This window comes from Ascaphus truei, chromosome 2 (genome assembly GCF_040206685.1).
Source record: "Ascaphus truei isolate aAscTru1 chromosome 2, aAscTru1.hap1, whole genome shotgun sequence".
NCBI lineage: Eukaryota > Metazoa > Chordata > Amphibia > Anura > Ascaphidae > Ascaphus > Ascaphus truei.
Window position 1 is genome coordinate 9,054,606 of NC_134484.1, and position 17,449 is coordinate 9,072,054.

Below are 17,449 nucleotides of genomic sequence, written 5' to 3' on the forward strand. Positions count from 1 at the left end.
ATACAGACAGGCGGTAATAATATGCATACAGACAGGCGGTAATAATATGCACACAGACAGGCGGTAATAATATGCATACAGACAGGCTGCAGTAATAATATGCATACAGACAGGCGGTAGTAATATGCATACAGACAGGAAGTAATAATATGCATACAGACAGGCGGTAATAATATGCATACAGACAGGCAGTAATAATATGCATACAGACAGGCGGTAATAATATGCATACAGACAGGCGGTAATAATATGCATACAGACAGGCGGTAATAATATGCATACAGACAGGCGGTAATAATATGCATACAGACAGGCTGCAGTAATAATATGCATACAGACAGGCGGTAATAATATGCATACAGACAGGCAGTAATAATATGCATACAGACAGGCAGTAATAATATGTATACAGACAGGTGGTAATAATATGCATACAGACGGGCGGTAATAATATGCATACAGACAGGCAGTAATAATATGCATATAGACAGGCAGTAATAATATGCATACAGAGAGGCAGTAATAATATGCATACAGACGGGCTGCAGTAATAATATGCATACAGACAGGCGGTAATAATATGTATACAGACAGGCAGTAATAATATGCATACAGACAGGCGGTAATAATATGCATACAGACAGGCGGTAATAATATGCATACAGACAGGCGATAATAATATGCATACAGACAGGCAGTAATAATATGCATACAGACAGGTGGTAAATTTCGATAGGAAATGGGCAACATCGGGAAACATAGAGTATGTTATCGGGTGCGCTAGAGGACAACTGGAAAGGAATATCAAAAGAATGGTCACTCTTGATATAATTATGATTTTGCAGATCAACATTTAGCACCTCACTGCAGCCTTTCCCAAGGATTTATCTGCAGCACCTACAGTATTCTTTTGAGACTTACTGTATAGAGAAGATCTTAAAGGCTAAAAAGAAATAGAGAAGGAGAAATGACTAATATGATAAGACATATACACATAGCAAAGAAAAAACCTGAATGCATATATACATACATACATATATACATACAGTTCTGTACATACATATATTTCTAGAATTAGTTCAGTTATCTTTCTTTTATATGTCTTTGTAACATCAAATATTTGTTTCTGTTCGTTACATATCCTGTTCTTTCCTTCTTCTCCAGATGTGAAACCATCAACGACATTTCCAAACCCATAATTACTCTTTTCTGCAAGGGGATGGAGGGTCGTTATGTCAGTGTGGTTATTCCTGGACGCTCAGAGTATCTCACCCTGTGTGAAGTGGAAATCTATGGGGTTACACCAAGCTCAAATATAGCAAGATTGGGAGAAGCCAAACAAAGCTCCAATCACATCGGTTTTCCATATGCTATTACTGCTGATCAAGCTATTGATGGCAACAAAAAAGGTATATGTTATTCACATTTGGTAAACCTCTATTCTAAACATGAGCGCCCATTTACAATCCTTCCACTCCTAATCTCGACACGGCCTCTTTCTGCATATAAAAAGAATTCCGCAGAGATGGAATTCCATCATTAAAAGGGTTTCCCGGGCTGTGGACAAAATAATTGAAGTCCTTTACCAATGAAGCTACTACATCAGTCCCAGCTCAGTGTGTATTTTGTGTGTGTGCCTGTCTTCTGTTGGAATAGTTACCAGTCTAAAATAACCTGTTTTCGTTTTAGCGCCAAATTTAGCAAGATTGGGAGAAGCCAGTCAAAGCTCCAATTACATCACATTTGCTACTGCTGACAAAGCTATTGATGGCAACAAGAACGGTTTATTCTCTACACAAACCTGCACCCACACGAACAATGAGAAAGATCCCTGGTGGAATCTGGATCTGAAGCAGAGTTATAAGATAGATACAATTGTTATAACGAACAGGCAGGACTGCTGCCCTGAGCGTCTGAAAGGGGCCGAGGTCCGTGTCGGAAACTCTGCAGACAACAAGAACCCTGTGTGAGTACCAGCATGCTCCTTCCTTTGTCCTACTTTCTATTCATCCCAAGAACAGTACAAAGGACACAGGTTCATCCCTAAAGGTTGGAGGAAAGGAGATTTCACCAGCAACAAATGAAAGGGTTCTTTACAGTAAGGGCAGTTACAGTGTGGAAATCATTACCCATGGAGACAGTGATGGCGGATACAATAGATTTGTTCAAAAAAAATTAGACATCTTTTTAGAAAGGAAATGTATACAGGGATATACCAAATAAGTAAACACGGGAAGGATGTTGATCCAGTGAGTAATCTGATTGCCAAAATTTGGAGTCAGTAAGGGATTTTTTTTTCCCCTTATGAAATATCATTAGATGATGTCACTGGGGGTTTTTGTTTGCCTCCCTCTGGATCAATATACTGTAAATACAGATATTGGATAAAGTATCTGTCGTGTAAATCTAGCATAGGTTGAACTTGATGGACAAAAAGTATGTCTTTTTTCAAACTCATCTACTATGTAACTATATACTGGCTCCATGAAGATAAAGATTTATTGGTAATAGAAATATTAATACAGGTTATCTCCTTTGCCACCAGCTACACACAGTGATCACAGCGCCATTACACAGACAGAGATAACCCTTCCATGTACAGAAATCGACTAATTACTGTTCTAGCTAAAGAATCAAACTGTGCAGAGTTTGTTATAGAAAATGCCACATATCCCGCAGGCTGCAGTACTAATATGCATACAGACAGGCTGCAGTAATAATATGCATACAGACAGGCTGCAGTAATAATATGCATACAGACAGGCGGTAATAATATGCATACAGACAGGTGGTAATAATATGCATACAGACAGGCGGTAATAATATGCACACAGACAGGCGGTAATAATATGCATACAGACAGGCAGTAATAATATGCATACAGACAGGCGGTAGTAATATGCATACAGACAGGAAGTAATAATATGCATACAGACAGGCGGTAATAATATGCATACAGACAGGCAGTAATAATATGCATACAGACAGGCGGTAATAATATGCATACAGACAGGCGGTAATAATATGCATACAGACAGGCGGTAATAATATGCATACAGACAGGCGGTAATAATATGCATACAGACAGGCTGCAGTAATAATATGCATACAGACAGGCGGTAATAATATGCATACAGACAGGCAGTAATAATATGCATACAGACAGGCAGTAATAATATGTATACAGACAGGTGGTAATAATATGCATACAGACGGGCGGTAATAATATGCATACAGACAGGCAGTAATAATATGCATATAGACAGGCAGTAATAATATGCATACAGAGAGGCAGTAATAATATGCATACAGACGGGCTGCAGTAATAATATGCATACAGACAGGCGGTAATAATATGTATACAGACAGGCAGTAATAATATGCATACAGACAGGCGGTAATAATATGCATACAGACAGGCGATAATAATATGCATACAGACAGGCAGTAATAATATGCATACAGACAGGTGGTAAATTTCGATAGGAAATGGGCAACATCGGGAAACATAGAGTATGTTATCGGGTGCGCTAGAGGACAACTGGAAAGGAATATCAAAAGAATGGTCACTCTTGATATAATTATGATTTTGCAGATCAACTTTTAGCACCTCACTGCAGCCTTTCCCAAGGATTTATCTGCAGCACCTACAGTATTCTTTTGAGACTTACTGTATAGAGAAGATCTTAAAGGCTAAAAAGAAATAGAGAAGGAGAAATGACTAATATGATAAGACATATACACATAGCAAAGAAAAAACCTGAATGCATATATACATACATACATATATACATACAGTTCTGTACATACATATATTTCTAGAATTAGTTCAGTTATCTTTCTTTTATATGTCTTTGTAACATCAAATATTTGTTTCTGTTCGTTACATATCCTGTTCTTTCCTTCTTCTCCAGATGTGAAACCATCAACGACATTTCCAAACCCATAATTACTCTTTTCTGCAAGGGGATGGAGGGTCGTTATGTCAGTGTGGTTATTCCTGGACGCTCAGAGTATCTCACCCTGTGTGAAGTGGAAATCTATGGGGTTACACCAAGCACAAATATAGCAAGATTGGGAGAAGCCAAACAAAGCTCCAATCACATCGGTTTTCCATATGCTATTACTGCTGATCAAGCTATTGATGGCAACAAAAAAGGTATATGTTATTCACATTTGGTAAACCTCTATTCTAAACATGAGCGCCCATTTACAATCCTTCCACTCCTAATCTCGACACAGCCTCTTTCTGCATATAAAAAGAATTCCGCAGAGATGGAATTCCATCATTAAAAGGGTTTCCCGGGCTGTGGACAAAATAATTGAAGTCCTTTACCAATGAAGCTACTACATCAGTCCCAGCTCAGTGTGTATTTTGTGTGTGTGCCTGTCTTCTGTTGGAATAGTTACCAGTCTAAAATAACCTGTTTTCGTTTTAGCGCCAAATTTAGCAAGATTGGGAGAAGCCAGTCAAAGCTCCAATTACATCCCATTTGCTACTGCTGACAAAGCTATTGATGGCAATAAGAACGGTTTATTCTCTACACAAACCTGCACCCACACGAACAATGAGAAAGATCCCTGGTGGAATCTGGATCTGAAGCAGAGTTATAAGATAAATACAATTGTTATAACGAACAGGCAGGACTGCTGCCCTGAGCGCCTGAAAGGGGCCGAGGTCCGTGTCGGAAACTCTGCAGACAACAAGAACCCTGTGTGAGTACCAGCATGCTCCTTCCTTTATCCTACTTTCTATTCATCCCAAGAACAGTACAAAGGACACAGGTTCATCCCTAAAGGTTGGAGGAAAGGAGATTTCACCAGCAACAAATGAAAGGGTTCTTTACAGTAAGGGCAGTTACAGTGTGGAAATCATTACCCACGGAGACAGTGATGGCGGATACAATAGATTTGTTCAAAAAAAATTAGACATCTTTTTAGAAAGGAAATGTATACAGGGATATACCAAATAAGTAAACACGGGAAGAATGTTGATCCAGTGAGTAATCTGATTGCCAAAATTTGGAGTCAGTAAGGGATTTTTTTTTCCCCTTATGAAATATCATTAGATGATGTCACTGGGGTTTTTTGTTTGCCTCCCTCTGGATCAATATACTGTAAATACAGATATTGGATAAAGTATCTGTCGTGTAAATCTAGCATAGGTTGAACTTGATGGACAAAAAGTATGTCTTTTTTCAAACTCATCTACTATGTAACTATATACTGGCTCCATGAAGATAAAGATTTATTGGTAATAGAAATATTAATACAGGTTATCTCCTTTGCCACCAGCTACACACAGTGATCACAGCGCCATTACACAGACAGAGATAACCCTTCCATGTACAGAAATCGACTAATTACTGTTCAAGCAAAAGAATAACTGTGCAGAGTTTGTTATAGAAAATGCCACATATCCCACAGGCTGCAGTACTAATATGCATACAGACAGGCTGCAGTAATAATATGCATACAGACAGGCTGCAGTAATAATATGCATACAGACAGGCGGTAATAATATGCATACAGACAGGTGGTAATAATATGTATACAGACAGGCGGTAATAATATGCACACAGACAGGCGGTAATAATATGCATACAGACAGGCTGCAGTAATAATATGCATACAGACAGGCGGTAGTAATATGCATACAGACAGGAAGTAATAATATGACATACAGACAGGCGGTAATAATATGCATACAGACAGGCAGTAATAATATGCATACAGACAGGCGGTAATAATATGCATACAGACAGGCGGTAATAATATGCATACAGACAGGCGGTAATAATATGCATACAGACAGGCGGTAATAATATGCATACAGACAGGCTGCAGTAATAATATGCATACAGACAGGCGGTAATAATATGCATACAGACAGGCAGTAATAATATGCATACAGACAGGCAGTAATAATATGTATACAGACAGGTGGTAATAATATGCATACAGACGGGCGGTAATAATATGCATACAGACAGGCAGTAATAATATGCATATAGACAGGCAGTAATAATATGCATACAGAGAGGCAGTAATAATATGCATACAGACAGGCAGTAATAATATGCATACAGACAGGCGGTAATAATATGTATACAGACAGGCAGTAATAATATGTATACAGACAGGTGGTAATAATATGCATACAGACGGGCGGTAATAATATGCATACAGACAGGCGGTAATAATATGCATACAGACAGGCGATAATAATATGCATACAGACAGGCAGTAATAATATGCATACAGACAGGTGGTAAATTTCGATAGGAAATGGGCAACATCGGGAAACATAGAGTATGTTATCGGGTGCGCTAGAGGACAACTGGAAAGGAATATCAAAAGAATGGTCACTCTTGATATAATTATGATTTTGCAGATCAACATTTAGCACCTCACTGCAGCCTTTCCCAAGGATTTATCTGCAGCACCTACAGTATTCTTTTGAGACTTACTGTATAGAGAAGATCTTAAAGGCTAAAAAGAAATAGAGAAGGAGAAATGACTAATATGATAAGACATATACACATAGCAAAGAAAAAACCTGAATGCATATATACATACATACATATATACATACAGTTCTGTACATACATATATTTCTAGAATTAGTTCAGTTATCTTTCTTTTATATGTCTTTGTAACATCAAATATTTGTTTCTGTTCGTTACATATCCTGTTCTTTCCTTCTTCTCCAGATGTGAAACCATCAACGACATTTCCAAACCCATAATTACTCTTTTCTGCAAGGGGATGGAGGGTCGTTATGTCAGTGTGGTTATTCCTGGACGCTCAGAGTATCTCACCCTGTGTGAAGTGGAAATCTATGGGGTTACACCAAGCACAAATATAGCAAGATTGGGAGAAGCCAAACAAAGCTCCAATCACATCGGTTTTCCATATGCTATTACTGCTGATCAAGCTATTGATGGCAACAAAAAAGGTATATGTTATTCACATTTGGTAAACCTCTATTCTAAACATGAGCGCCCATTTACAATCCTTCCACTCCTAATCTCGACACGGCCTCTTTCTGCATATAAAAAGAATTCCGCAGAGATGGAATTCCATCATTAAAAGGGTTTCCCGGGCTGTGGACAAAATAATTGAAGTCCTTTACCAATGAAGCTACTACATCAGTCCCAGCTCAGTGTGTATTTTGTGTGTGTGCCTGTCTTCTGTTGGAATAGTTACCAGTCTAAAATAACCTGTTTTCGTTTTAGCGCCAAATTTAGCAAGATTGGGAGAAGCCAGTCAAAGCTCCAATTACATCCCATTTGCTACTGCTGACAAAGCTATTGATGGCAACAAGAACGGTTTATTCTCTACACAAACCTGCACCCACACGAACAATGAGAAAGATCCCTGGTGGAATCTGGATCTGAAGCAGAGTTATAAGATAAATACAATTGTTATAACGAACAGGCAGGACTGCTGCCCTGAGCGTCTGAAAGGGGCCGAGGTCCGTGTCGGAAACTCTGCAGACAACAAGAACCCTGTGTGAGTACCAGCATGCTCCTTCCTTTATCCTACTTTCTATTCATCCCAAGAACAGTACAAAGGACACAGGTTCATCCCTAAAGGTTGGAGGAAAGGAGATTTCACCAGCAACAAATGAAAGGGTTCTTTACAGTAAGGGCAGTTACAGTGTGGAATTCATTACCCATGGAGACTGTGATGGCGGATACAATAGATTTGTTCAAAAAAAGTTGGACATCTTATTAGAAAGGAAAGGTATACAGGGATATACCAAATAAGTAAACACGGGAAGGATTTTGATCCAGTGAGTAATCTGATTGCCAAAATTTGGAGTCAGGAAGGGATTTTTTTTCTCCTTATGAAATATCATTAGATGATGTCACTGGGGTTTTTTGTTTGCCTCCCTCTGGATCAATATACTGTAAATACAGATATTGGATAAAGTATCTGTCGTGTAAATCTAGCATAGGTTGAACTTGATGGACAAAAAGTATGTCTTTTTTCAAACTCATCTACTATGTAACTATATACTGGCTCCATGAAGATAAAGATTTATTGGTAATAGAAATATTAATACAGGTTATCTCCTTTGCCATCAGCTACACACAGTGATCACAGCGCCATTACACAGACAGAGATAACCCTTCCATGTACAGAAATCGACTAATTACTGTTCAAGCAAAAGAATAACTGTGCAGAGTTTGTTATAGAAAATGCCACATATCCCACAGGCTGCAGTACTAATATGCATACAGACAGGCTGCAGTAATAATATGCATACAGACAGGCTGCAGTAATAATATGCATACAGACAGGCGGTAATAATATGCATACAGACAGGTGGTAATAATATGCATACAGACAGGCGGTAATAATATGCACACAGACAGGCGGTAATAATATGCATACAGACAGGCTGCAGTAATAATATGCATACAGACAGGCGGTAGTAATATGCATACAGACAGGAAGTAATAATATGACATACAGACAGGCGGTAATAATATGCATACAGACAGGCAGTAATAATATGCATACAGACAGGCGGTAATAATATGCATACAGACAGGCGGTAATAATATGCATACAGACAGGCGGTAATAATATGCATACAGACAGGCGGTAATAATATGCATACAGACAGGCTGCAGTAATAATATGCATACAGACAGGCAGTAATAATATGTATACAGACAGGTGGTAATAATATGCATACAGACGGGCGGTAATAATATGCATACAGACAGGCAGTAATAATATGCATATAGACAGGCAGTAATAATATGCATACAGAGAGGCAGTAATAATATGCATACAGACGGGCTGCAGTAATAATATGCATACAGACAGGCGGTAATAATATGTATACAGACAGGCAGTAATAATATGCATACAGACAGGCGGTAATAATATGCATACAGACAGGCGATAATAATATGCATACAGACAGGCAGTAATAATATGCATACAGACAGGTGGTAAATTTCGATAGGAAATGGGCAACATCGGGAAACATAGAGTATGTTATCGGGTGCGCTAGAACAACTGGAAAGGAATATCAAAAGAATGGTCACTCTTGATATAATTATGATTTTGCAGATCAACATTTAGCACCTCACTGCAGCCTTTCCCAAGGATTTATCTGCAGCACCTACAGTATTCTTTTGAGACTTACTGTATAGAGAAGATCTTAAAGGCTAAAAAGAAATAGAGAAGGAGAAATGACTAATATGATAAGACATATACACATAGCAAAGAAAAAACCTGAATGCATATATACATACATACATATATACATACAGTTCTGTACATACATATATTTCTAGAATTAGTTCAGTTATCTTTCTTTTATATGTCTTTGTAACATCAAATATTTGTTTCTGTTCGTTACATATCCTGTTCTTTCCTTCTTCTCCAGATGTGAAACCATCAACGACATTTCCAAACCCATAATTACTCTTTTCTGCAAGGGGATGGAGGGTCGTTATGTCAGTGTGGTTATTCCTGGACGCTCAGAGTATCTCACCCTGTGTGAAGTGGAAATCTATGGGGTTACACCAAGCACAAATATAGCAAGATTGGGAGAAGCCAAACAAAGCTCCAATCACATCGGTTTTCCATATGCTATTACTGCTGATCAAGCTATTGATGGCAACAAAAAAGGTATATGTTATTCACATTTGGTAAACCTCTATTCTAAACATGAGCGCCCATTTACAATCCTTCCACTCCTAATCTCGACACGGCCTCTTTCTGCATATAAAAAGAATTCCGCAGAGATGGAATTCCATCATTAAAAGGGTTTCCCGGGCTGTGGACAAAATAATTGAAGTCCTTTACCAATGAAGCTACTACATCAGTCCCAGCTCAGTGTGTATTTTGTGTGTGTGCCTGTCTTCTGTTGGAATAGTTACCAGTCTAAAATAACCTGTTTTCGTTTTAGCGCCAAATTTAGCAAGATTGGGAGAAGCCAGTCAAAGCTCCAATTACATCCCATTTGCTACTGCTGACAAAGCTATTGATGGCAACAAGAACGGTTTATTCTCTACACAAACCTGCACCCACACGAACAATGAGAAAGATCCCTGGTGGAATCTGGATCTGAAGCAGAGTTATAAGATAAATACAATTGTTATAACGAACAGGCAGGACTGCTGCCCTGAGCGTCTGAAAGGGGCCGAGGTCCGTGTCGGAAACTCTGCAGACAACAAGAACCCTGTGTGAGTACCAGCATGCTCCTTCCTTTATCCTACTTTCTATTCATCCCAAGAACAGTACAAAGGACACAGGTTCATCCCTAAAGGTTGGAGGAAAGGAGATTTCACCAGCAACAAATGAAAGGGTTCTTTACAGTAAGGGCAGTTACAGTGTGGAAATCATTACCCATGGAGACAGTGATGGCGGATACAATAGATTTGTTCAAAAAAAATTAGACATCTTTTTAGAAAGGAAATGTATACAGGGATATACCAAATAAGTAAACACGGGAAGGATGTTGATCCAGTGAGTAATCTGATTGCCAAAATTTGGAGTCAGGAAGAGATTTTTTTTCTCCTTATGAAATATCATTAGATGATGTCACTGGGGTTTTTTGTTTGCCTCCCTCTGGATCAATATACTGTAAATACAGATATTGGATAAAGTATCTGTCGTGTAAATCTAGCATAGGTTGAACTTGATGGACAAAAAGTATGTCTTTTTTCAAACTCATCTACTATGTAACTATATACTGGCTCCATGAAGATAAAGATTTATTGGTAATAGAAATATTAATACAGGTTATCTCCTTTGCCACCAGCTACACACAGTGATCACAGCGCCATTACACAGACAGAGATAACCCTTCCATGTACAGAAATCGACTAATTACTGTTCAAGCAAAAGAATAACTGTGCAGAGTTTGTTATAGAAAATGCCACATATCCCACAGGCTGCAGTACTAATATGCATACAGACAGGCTGCAGTAATAATATGCATACAGACAGGCTGCAGTAATAATATGCATACAGACAGGCGGTAATAATATGCATACAGACAGGTGGTAATAATATGCATACAGACAGGCGGTAATAATATGCACACAGACAGGCGGTAATAATATGCATACAGACAGGCTGCAGTAATAATATGCATACAGACAGGCGGTAGTAATATGCATACAGACAGGAAGTAATAATATGACATACAGACAGGCGGTAATAATATGCATACAGACAGGCAGTAATAATATGCATACAGACAGGCGGTAATAATATGCATACAGACAGGCGGTAATAATATGCATACAGACAGGCGGTAATAATATGCATACAGACAGGCGGTAATAATATGCATACAGACAGGCTGCAGTAATAATATGCATACAGACAGGCAGTAATAATATGTATACAGACAGGTGGTAATAATATGCATACAGACGGGCGGTAATAATATGCATACAGACAGGCAGTAATAATATGCATATAGACAGGCAGTAATAATATGCATACAGAGAGGCAGTAATAATATGCATACAGACGGGCTGCAGTAATAATATGCATACAGACAGGCGGTAATAATATGTATACAGACAGGCAGTAATAATATGCATACAGACAGGCGGTAATAATATGCATACAGACAGGCGATAATAATATGCATACAGACAGGCAGTAATAATATGCATACAGACAGGTGGTAAATTTCGATAGGAAATGGGCAACATCGGGAAACATAGAGTATGTTATCGGGTGCGCTAGAACAACTGGAAAGGAATATCAAAAGAATGGTCACTCTTGATATAATTATGATTTTGCAGATCAACATTTAGCACCTCACTGCAGCCTTTCCCAAGGATTTATCTGCAGCACCTACAGTATTCTTTTGAGACTTACTGTATAGAGAAGATCTTAAAGGCTAAAAAGAAATAGAGAAGGAGAAATGACTAATATGATAAGACATATACACATAGCAAAGAAAAAACCTGAATGCATATATACACACATACATATATACATACAGTTCTGTACATACATATATTTCTAGAATTAGTTCAGTTATCTTTCTTTTATATGTCTTTGTAACATCAAATATTTGTTTCTGTTCGTTACATATCCTGTTCTTTCCTTCTTCTCCAGATGTGAAACCATCAACGACATTTCCAAACCCATAATTACTCTTTTCTGCAAGGGGATGGAGGGTCGTTATGTCAGTGTGGTTATTCCTGGACGCTCAGAGTATCTCACCCTGTGTGAAGTGGAAATCTATGGGGTTACACCAAGCACAAATATAGCAAGATTGGGAGAAGCCAAACAAAGCTCCAATCACATCGGTTTTCCATATGCTATTACTGCTGATCAAGCTATTGATGGCAACAAAAAAGGTATATGTTATTCACATTTGGTAAACCTCTATTCTAAACATGAGCGCCCATTTACAATCCTTCCACTCCTAATCTCGACACGGCCTCTTTCTGCATATAAAAAGAATTCCGCAGAGATGGAATTCCATCATTAAAAGGGTTTCCCGGGCTGTGGACAAAATAATTGAAGTCCTTTACCAATGAAGCTACTACATCAGTCCCAGCTCAGTGTGTATTTTGTGTGTGTGCCTGTCTTCTGTTGGAATAGTTACCAGTCTAAAATAACCTGTTTTCGTTTTAGCGCCAAATTTAGCAAGATTGGGAGAAGCCAGTCAAAGCTCCAATTACATCACATTTGCTACTGCTGACAAAGCTATTGATGGCAACAAGAACGGTGTATTCTCTACACAAACCTGCACCCACACGAACAATGAGAAAGATCCCTGGTGGAGACTGGACTTGAAGCAGAGCTATAAGATAGATACAATTGTTATAATGAACAGGCAGGACTGCTGCCCTGAGCGTCTGAAAGGGGCCGAGGTCCGTGTCGGAAACTCTGCAGACAACAAGAACCCTGTGTGAGTACCAGCATGCTCCTTCCTTTGTCCTACTTTCTATTCATCCCAAGAGCAGTACAAAGGACACAGGTTCATCCCTAAAGGTTGGAGGAAAGGAGATTTCACCAGCAACAAATGAAAGGGTTCTTTACAGTAAGGGCAGTTACAGTGTGGAAATCATTACTCATGGAGACAGTGATGGCGGATACAATAGATTTGTTCAAAAAAAATTAGACATCTTTTTAGAAAGGAAATGTATACAGGGATATACCAAATAAGTAAACACGGGAAGGATGTTGATCCAGTGAGTAATCTGATTGCCAAAATTTGGAGTCAGGAAGGGATTTTTTTTCTCCTTATGAAATATCATTAGATGATGTCACTGGGGGTTTTTTGTTTGCCTCCCTCTGGATCAATATACTGTAAATACAGATATTGGATAAAGTATCTGTCGTGTAAATCTAGCATAGGTTGAACTTGATGGACAAAAAGTATGTCTTTTTTCAAACTCATCTACTATGTAACTATATATTGGCTCCATGAAGATAAAGATTTATTGGTAATAGAAATATTAATACAGGTTATCTCCTTTGCCACCAGCTACACACAGTGATCACAGCGCCATTACACAGACAGAGATAACCCTTCCATGTACAGAAATCGACTAATTACTGTTCAAGCAAAAGAATAACTGTGCAGAGTTTGTTATAGAAAATGCCACATATCCCACAGGCTGCAGTACTAATATGCATACAGACAGGCTGCAGTAATAATATGCATACAGACAGGCTGCAGTAATAATATGCATACAGACAGGCGGTAATAATATGCATACAGACAGGCAGTAATAATATGCATACAGACAGGCGGTAATAATATGCATACAGACAGGCGGTAATAATATGCATACAGACAGGCGGTAATAATATGCATACAGACAGGCTGCAGTAATAATATGCATACAGACAGGCTGCAGTAATAATATGCATACAGACAGGCTGCAGTAATAATATGCATACAGACAGACGGTAATAATATGCATACAGACAGGCGGTAATAATATGCATACAGACAGGCGGTAATAATATGCACACAGACAGGCGGTAATAATATGCACACAGAGAGGCGGTAATAATATGCACACAGACAGGCGGTAATAATATGCATACAGACAGGCAGTAATAATATGCATACAGACAGGTGGTAATAATATGCATACAGACAGGTGGTAATAATATGCATACAGACAGGAGGTAATAATATGCACACAGACAGGCGGTAATAATATGCATACAGACGGGCAGTAATAATATGCATACAGACAGGCGGTAATAATATGCATACAGACAGGCGGTAATAATATGTATACAGACAGGCAGTAATAATATGCATACAGACAGGCAGTAATAATATGCATACAGACAGGCAGTAATAATATGCATACAGACAGGCGGTAATAATATGCATACAGACAGGCAGTAATAATATGCATACAGACAGGTGGTAATAATATGCATACAGACAGGCGGTAATAATATGAAAACAGGGGAGCGTCAGTACCTGAAAAAATATATTAAAAAAAATACCATAGTGTATACTGCCTACACACATAATACATTAAATGGTAGGGCTCCAAGGAGCAACAGAGTGCTGGATCAAGGATTATGGTCCATAAACAGCATATAGTTAGGGAGAACGATATCCCAGAAGAGAGACAACAGAGCCAAGGTTAAAAAGCCAAAATAAAATTTATCCGCAAATGGTAAAATTTAAGGCTTACAAGATACCAGGTAAAACAGGCGTGGGTAACAGGTTAGAGTTGGAACGCCGAGTCGCGACCTCGTGGACCTCCTGCACGTCTGTCTTCTCCCCCGGTATCTGTCCTGTGCTGCAGACTGGATGCCGATACGTCACTTCCGGTTTGACGGAACACTTGGCGCCACCGGAGCATCAGCTGGAGACTGTCTCCCTCAGGATGTCACGTTGAGGGCTACGCTCTACGCGTTTCGCACGCGTTTAGTGACGTGCGATGTCACCTCACTATATACCCAATAACACAGGCTGAAGATCTCTGTGCAGCAGGGGGTGGACAATGTGAGGGGGGACACAGGAAAATGGACTTAGAGGCTGCAGAGCCTATTCCTCAGGGTGAGCAACATCGGGAAACATAGAGTATGTTATCGGGTACGCTAGGGGACAGCTGGAAAGGAATATCAAAAGAATGGTCACTCTTGATATAATTACGATTTTGCAGATCAACATTTAGCACTTCACTGCAGACTCTCCCAAGGATTTATCTGCAGCACCTACAGTATTCTTTTGAGACTTACTGTATAGAGAAGATCTTAAAGGCTAAAAATAAATAGAGAAGGAGAAATGACTAATATGATAAGACATATAAACATAGCAAAGAAAAAACCTGAATGCATATATACATACATGCATACAGTTCTGTACATACATATGTAACGGTATTTCTGGCCCGGCCTGACCCACCCAATCTCACATTGGCCCCTGTGATCTAACCGGCCCCCATTACAGTGTGGTAGTGTCTGGTGGTGCACCTGTTGGCAACAGGACTCCTGAGTCTCCCGCATGATGGTGTTTGGGGAGGACCCGTCCAGACAGGCAGCTGAGGTAGTGTGCTGAGTCCTACCTAGTTCCAGTGCAGCGCCTCCACCTCATCAGGGTCCCTTCGGTCACTTGGGGATGGTCCTGGCGAGGAACTCCTCCGTGGTGCTCCTCTCTGTACATTCACACACATGTACACGAGAGGGTTTGTGATTGAGAACATCTTTATTGCCTGAGTGGGCTAGCTGCCCCTCGCAGTAGATATCTAGCCACTCATGATCAGTCAGTGCCTCCCTTTAAAAGGTGTATCTCTCCTTAGATAGGGATTCCCTATCCCCGCAGGGATCACTGCCCTGTGCCAGGTCCCTGGACACAGTCGCCTCTTCAGTGACTATAACATAACCAGAACTTTCCAGTAACTGAGGCTAGGACTAGAACTTGAACTAGAACTCTCGCAGGACTAACTCTTAGACACAGTGCTGTGCCTTGTGTACACTCTGGAAGCTGACACACCTCTGACATCACTAACCATGGAGTCAGAGCATGTGACCACTCCCATCCATACACAGGGCACCCCACCAGGGTGTGAGGGCAAACCTCCATAATTACTGCTGGCATGCCCACAACTTACCAGGCCTTACTGTCAGCAGGAGAGATGACTGTAGCCATTTTACATGACCGCTACACATATATTTCTAGAATTAGTTCAGTTATCTTTCTTTTATATGTCTTTGTAACATCAAATATTTGTTTCTGTTCGTTACATATCCTGTTCTTTCCTTCTTCTACAGATGTGGATCCATCAACGACATTTCCAAACCCATAATTACTCTTTTCTGCAAGGGGATGGAGGGTCGTTATGTCAGTGTGGTTATTCCTGGACGCTCAGAGTATCTCACCCTGTGTGAAGTCGAAGTCTATGGGGTTACACCAAGCACAAATATAGCAAGATTGGGAGAAGCCAAACAAAGCTCCAATCACATCGGTTTTCCATATGCTATTACTGCTGATCAAGCTATTGATGGCAACAAAAAAGGTATATGTTATTCACATTTGGTAAACCTCTATTCTAAACATGAGCGCCCATTTACAATCCTTCCACTCCTAATCTCGACACGGCCTCTTTCTGCATATAAAAAGAATCCAGCAGAGATGGAATTCCATCATTAAAAGGGTTTCCCGGGCTGTGGACAAAATAATTGAAGTCCTTTACCAATGAAGCTACTACATCAGTCCCAGCTCAGTGTGTATTTTGTGTGTGTGCCTGTCTTCTGTTGGAATAGTTACCAGTCTAAAATAACCTGTTTTCGTTTTAGCGCCAAATTTAGCAAGATTGGGAGAAGCCAGTCAAAGCTCCAATTACATCCCATTTGCTACTGCTGACAAAGCTATTGATGGCAACAAGAACGGTTTATTCTCTACACAAACCTGCACCCACACGAACAATGAGAAAGATCCCTGGTGGAAGCTGGACATGAAGCAGAGCAATAAGATAGATACAATTGTTATAGCGAACAGGCAGGACTGCTGCCCTGAGCGTCTGAAAGGGGCCGAAGTCCGTGTCGGAAACTCTGCAGACAACAAGAACCCTGTGTGAGTACCAGCATGCTCCTTCCTTTGTCCTACTTTCTATTCATCCCAAGAGCAGTACAAAGGACACAGGTTCATCCCTAAAGGTTGGAGGAAAGGAGATTTCACCAGCAACAAATGAAAGGGTTCTTTACAGTAAGGGCAGTTACAATGTGGAATTCATTACCCATGGAGACTGTGATGGCGGATACAATAGATTTGTTCAAAAAAAAGTTGGACATCTTATTAGAAAGGAAAGGTATACAGGGATATACCAAATAAGTAAACATGGGAAGGATGTTGATCCAGTGAGTAATCTGATTGCCAAAATTTGAAGTCAGGAAGGGATTTTTTTTCCCCTTATGAAATATCATTAGATGATGTCACTGGGGTTTTTTGTTTGCCTCCCTCTGGATC

The 17,449-nt window shown here is 39.7% G+C and overlaps 1 protein-coding gene across 1 annotated transcript in view; it reads left to right on the forward strand.

The window, feature by feature from the left end:
* The window catches only part of LOC142488077 (uncharacterized), a 246,643-nt gene extending 229,583 nt beyond the window's left edge, over nucleotides 1-17,060 (forward strand). Inside the window, exons 57-68 of the mRNA XM_075588452.1 lie at nucleotides 1,165-1,409; nucleotides 1,690-1,966; nucleotides 3,915-4,057; nucleotides 4,440-4,716; nucleotides 6,714-6,856; nucleotides 7,239-7,515; nucleotides 9,413-9,562; nucleotides 9,939-10,214; nucleotides 12,112-12,245; nucleotides 12,619-12,913; nucleotides 16,255-16,499; nucleotides 16,780-17,060. Of these exons, the coding sequence (XP_075444567.1) occupies nucleotides 1,165-1,409; nucleotides 1,690-1,966; nucleotides 3,915-4,057; nucleotides 4,440-4,716; nucleotides 6,714-6,856; nucleotides 7,239-7,515; nucleotides 9,413-9,562; nucleotides 9,939-10,214; nucleotides 12,112-12,245; nucleotides 12,619-12,913; nucleotides 16,255-16,499; nucleotides 16,780-17,060 (2,743 nt within the window). The remainder of the gene's footprint in view (nucleotides 1-1,164; nucleotides 1,410-1,689; nucleotides 1,967-3,914; nucleotides 4,058-4,439; nucleotides 4,717-6,713; nucleotides 6,857-7,238; nucleotides 7,516-9,412; nucleotides 9,563-9,938; nucleotides 10,215-12,111; nucleotides 12,246-12,618; nucleotides 12,914-16,254; nucleotides 16,500-16,779) is intronic.
* The last annotated feature ends 389 nt before the right edge of the window (nucleotides 17,061-17,449 follow it).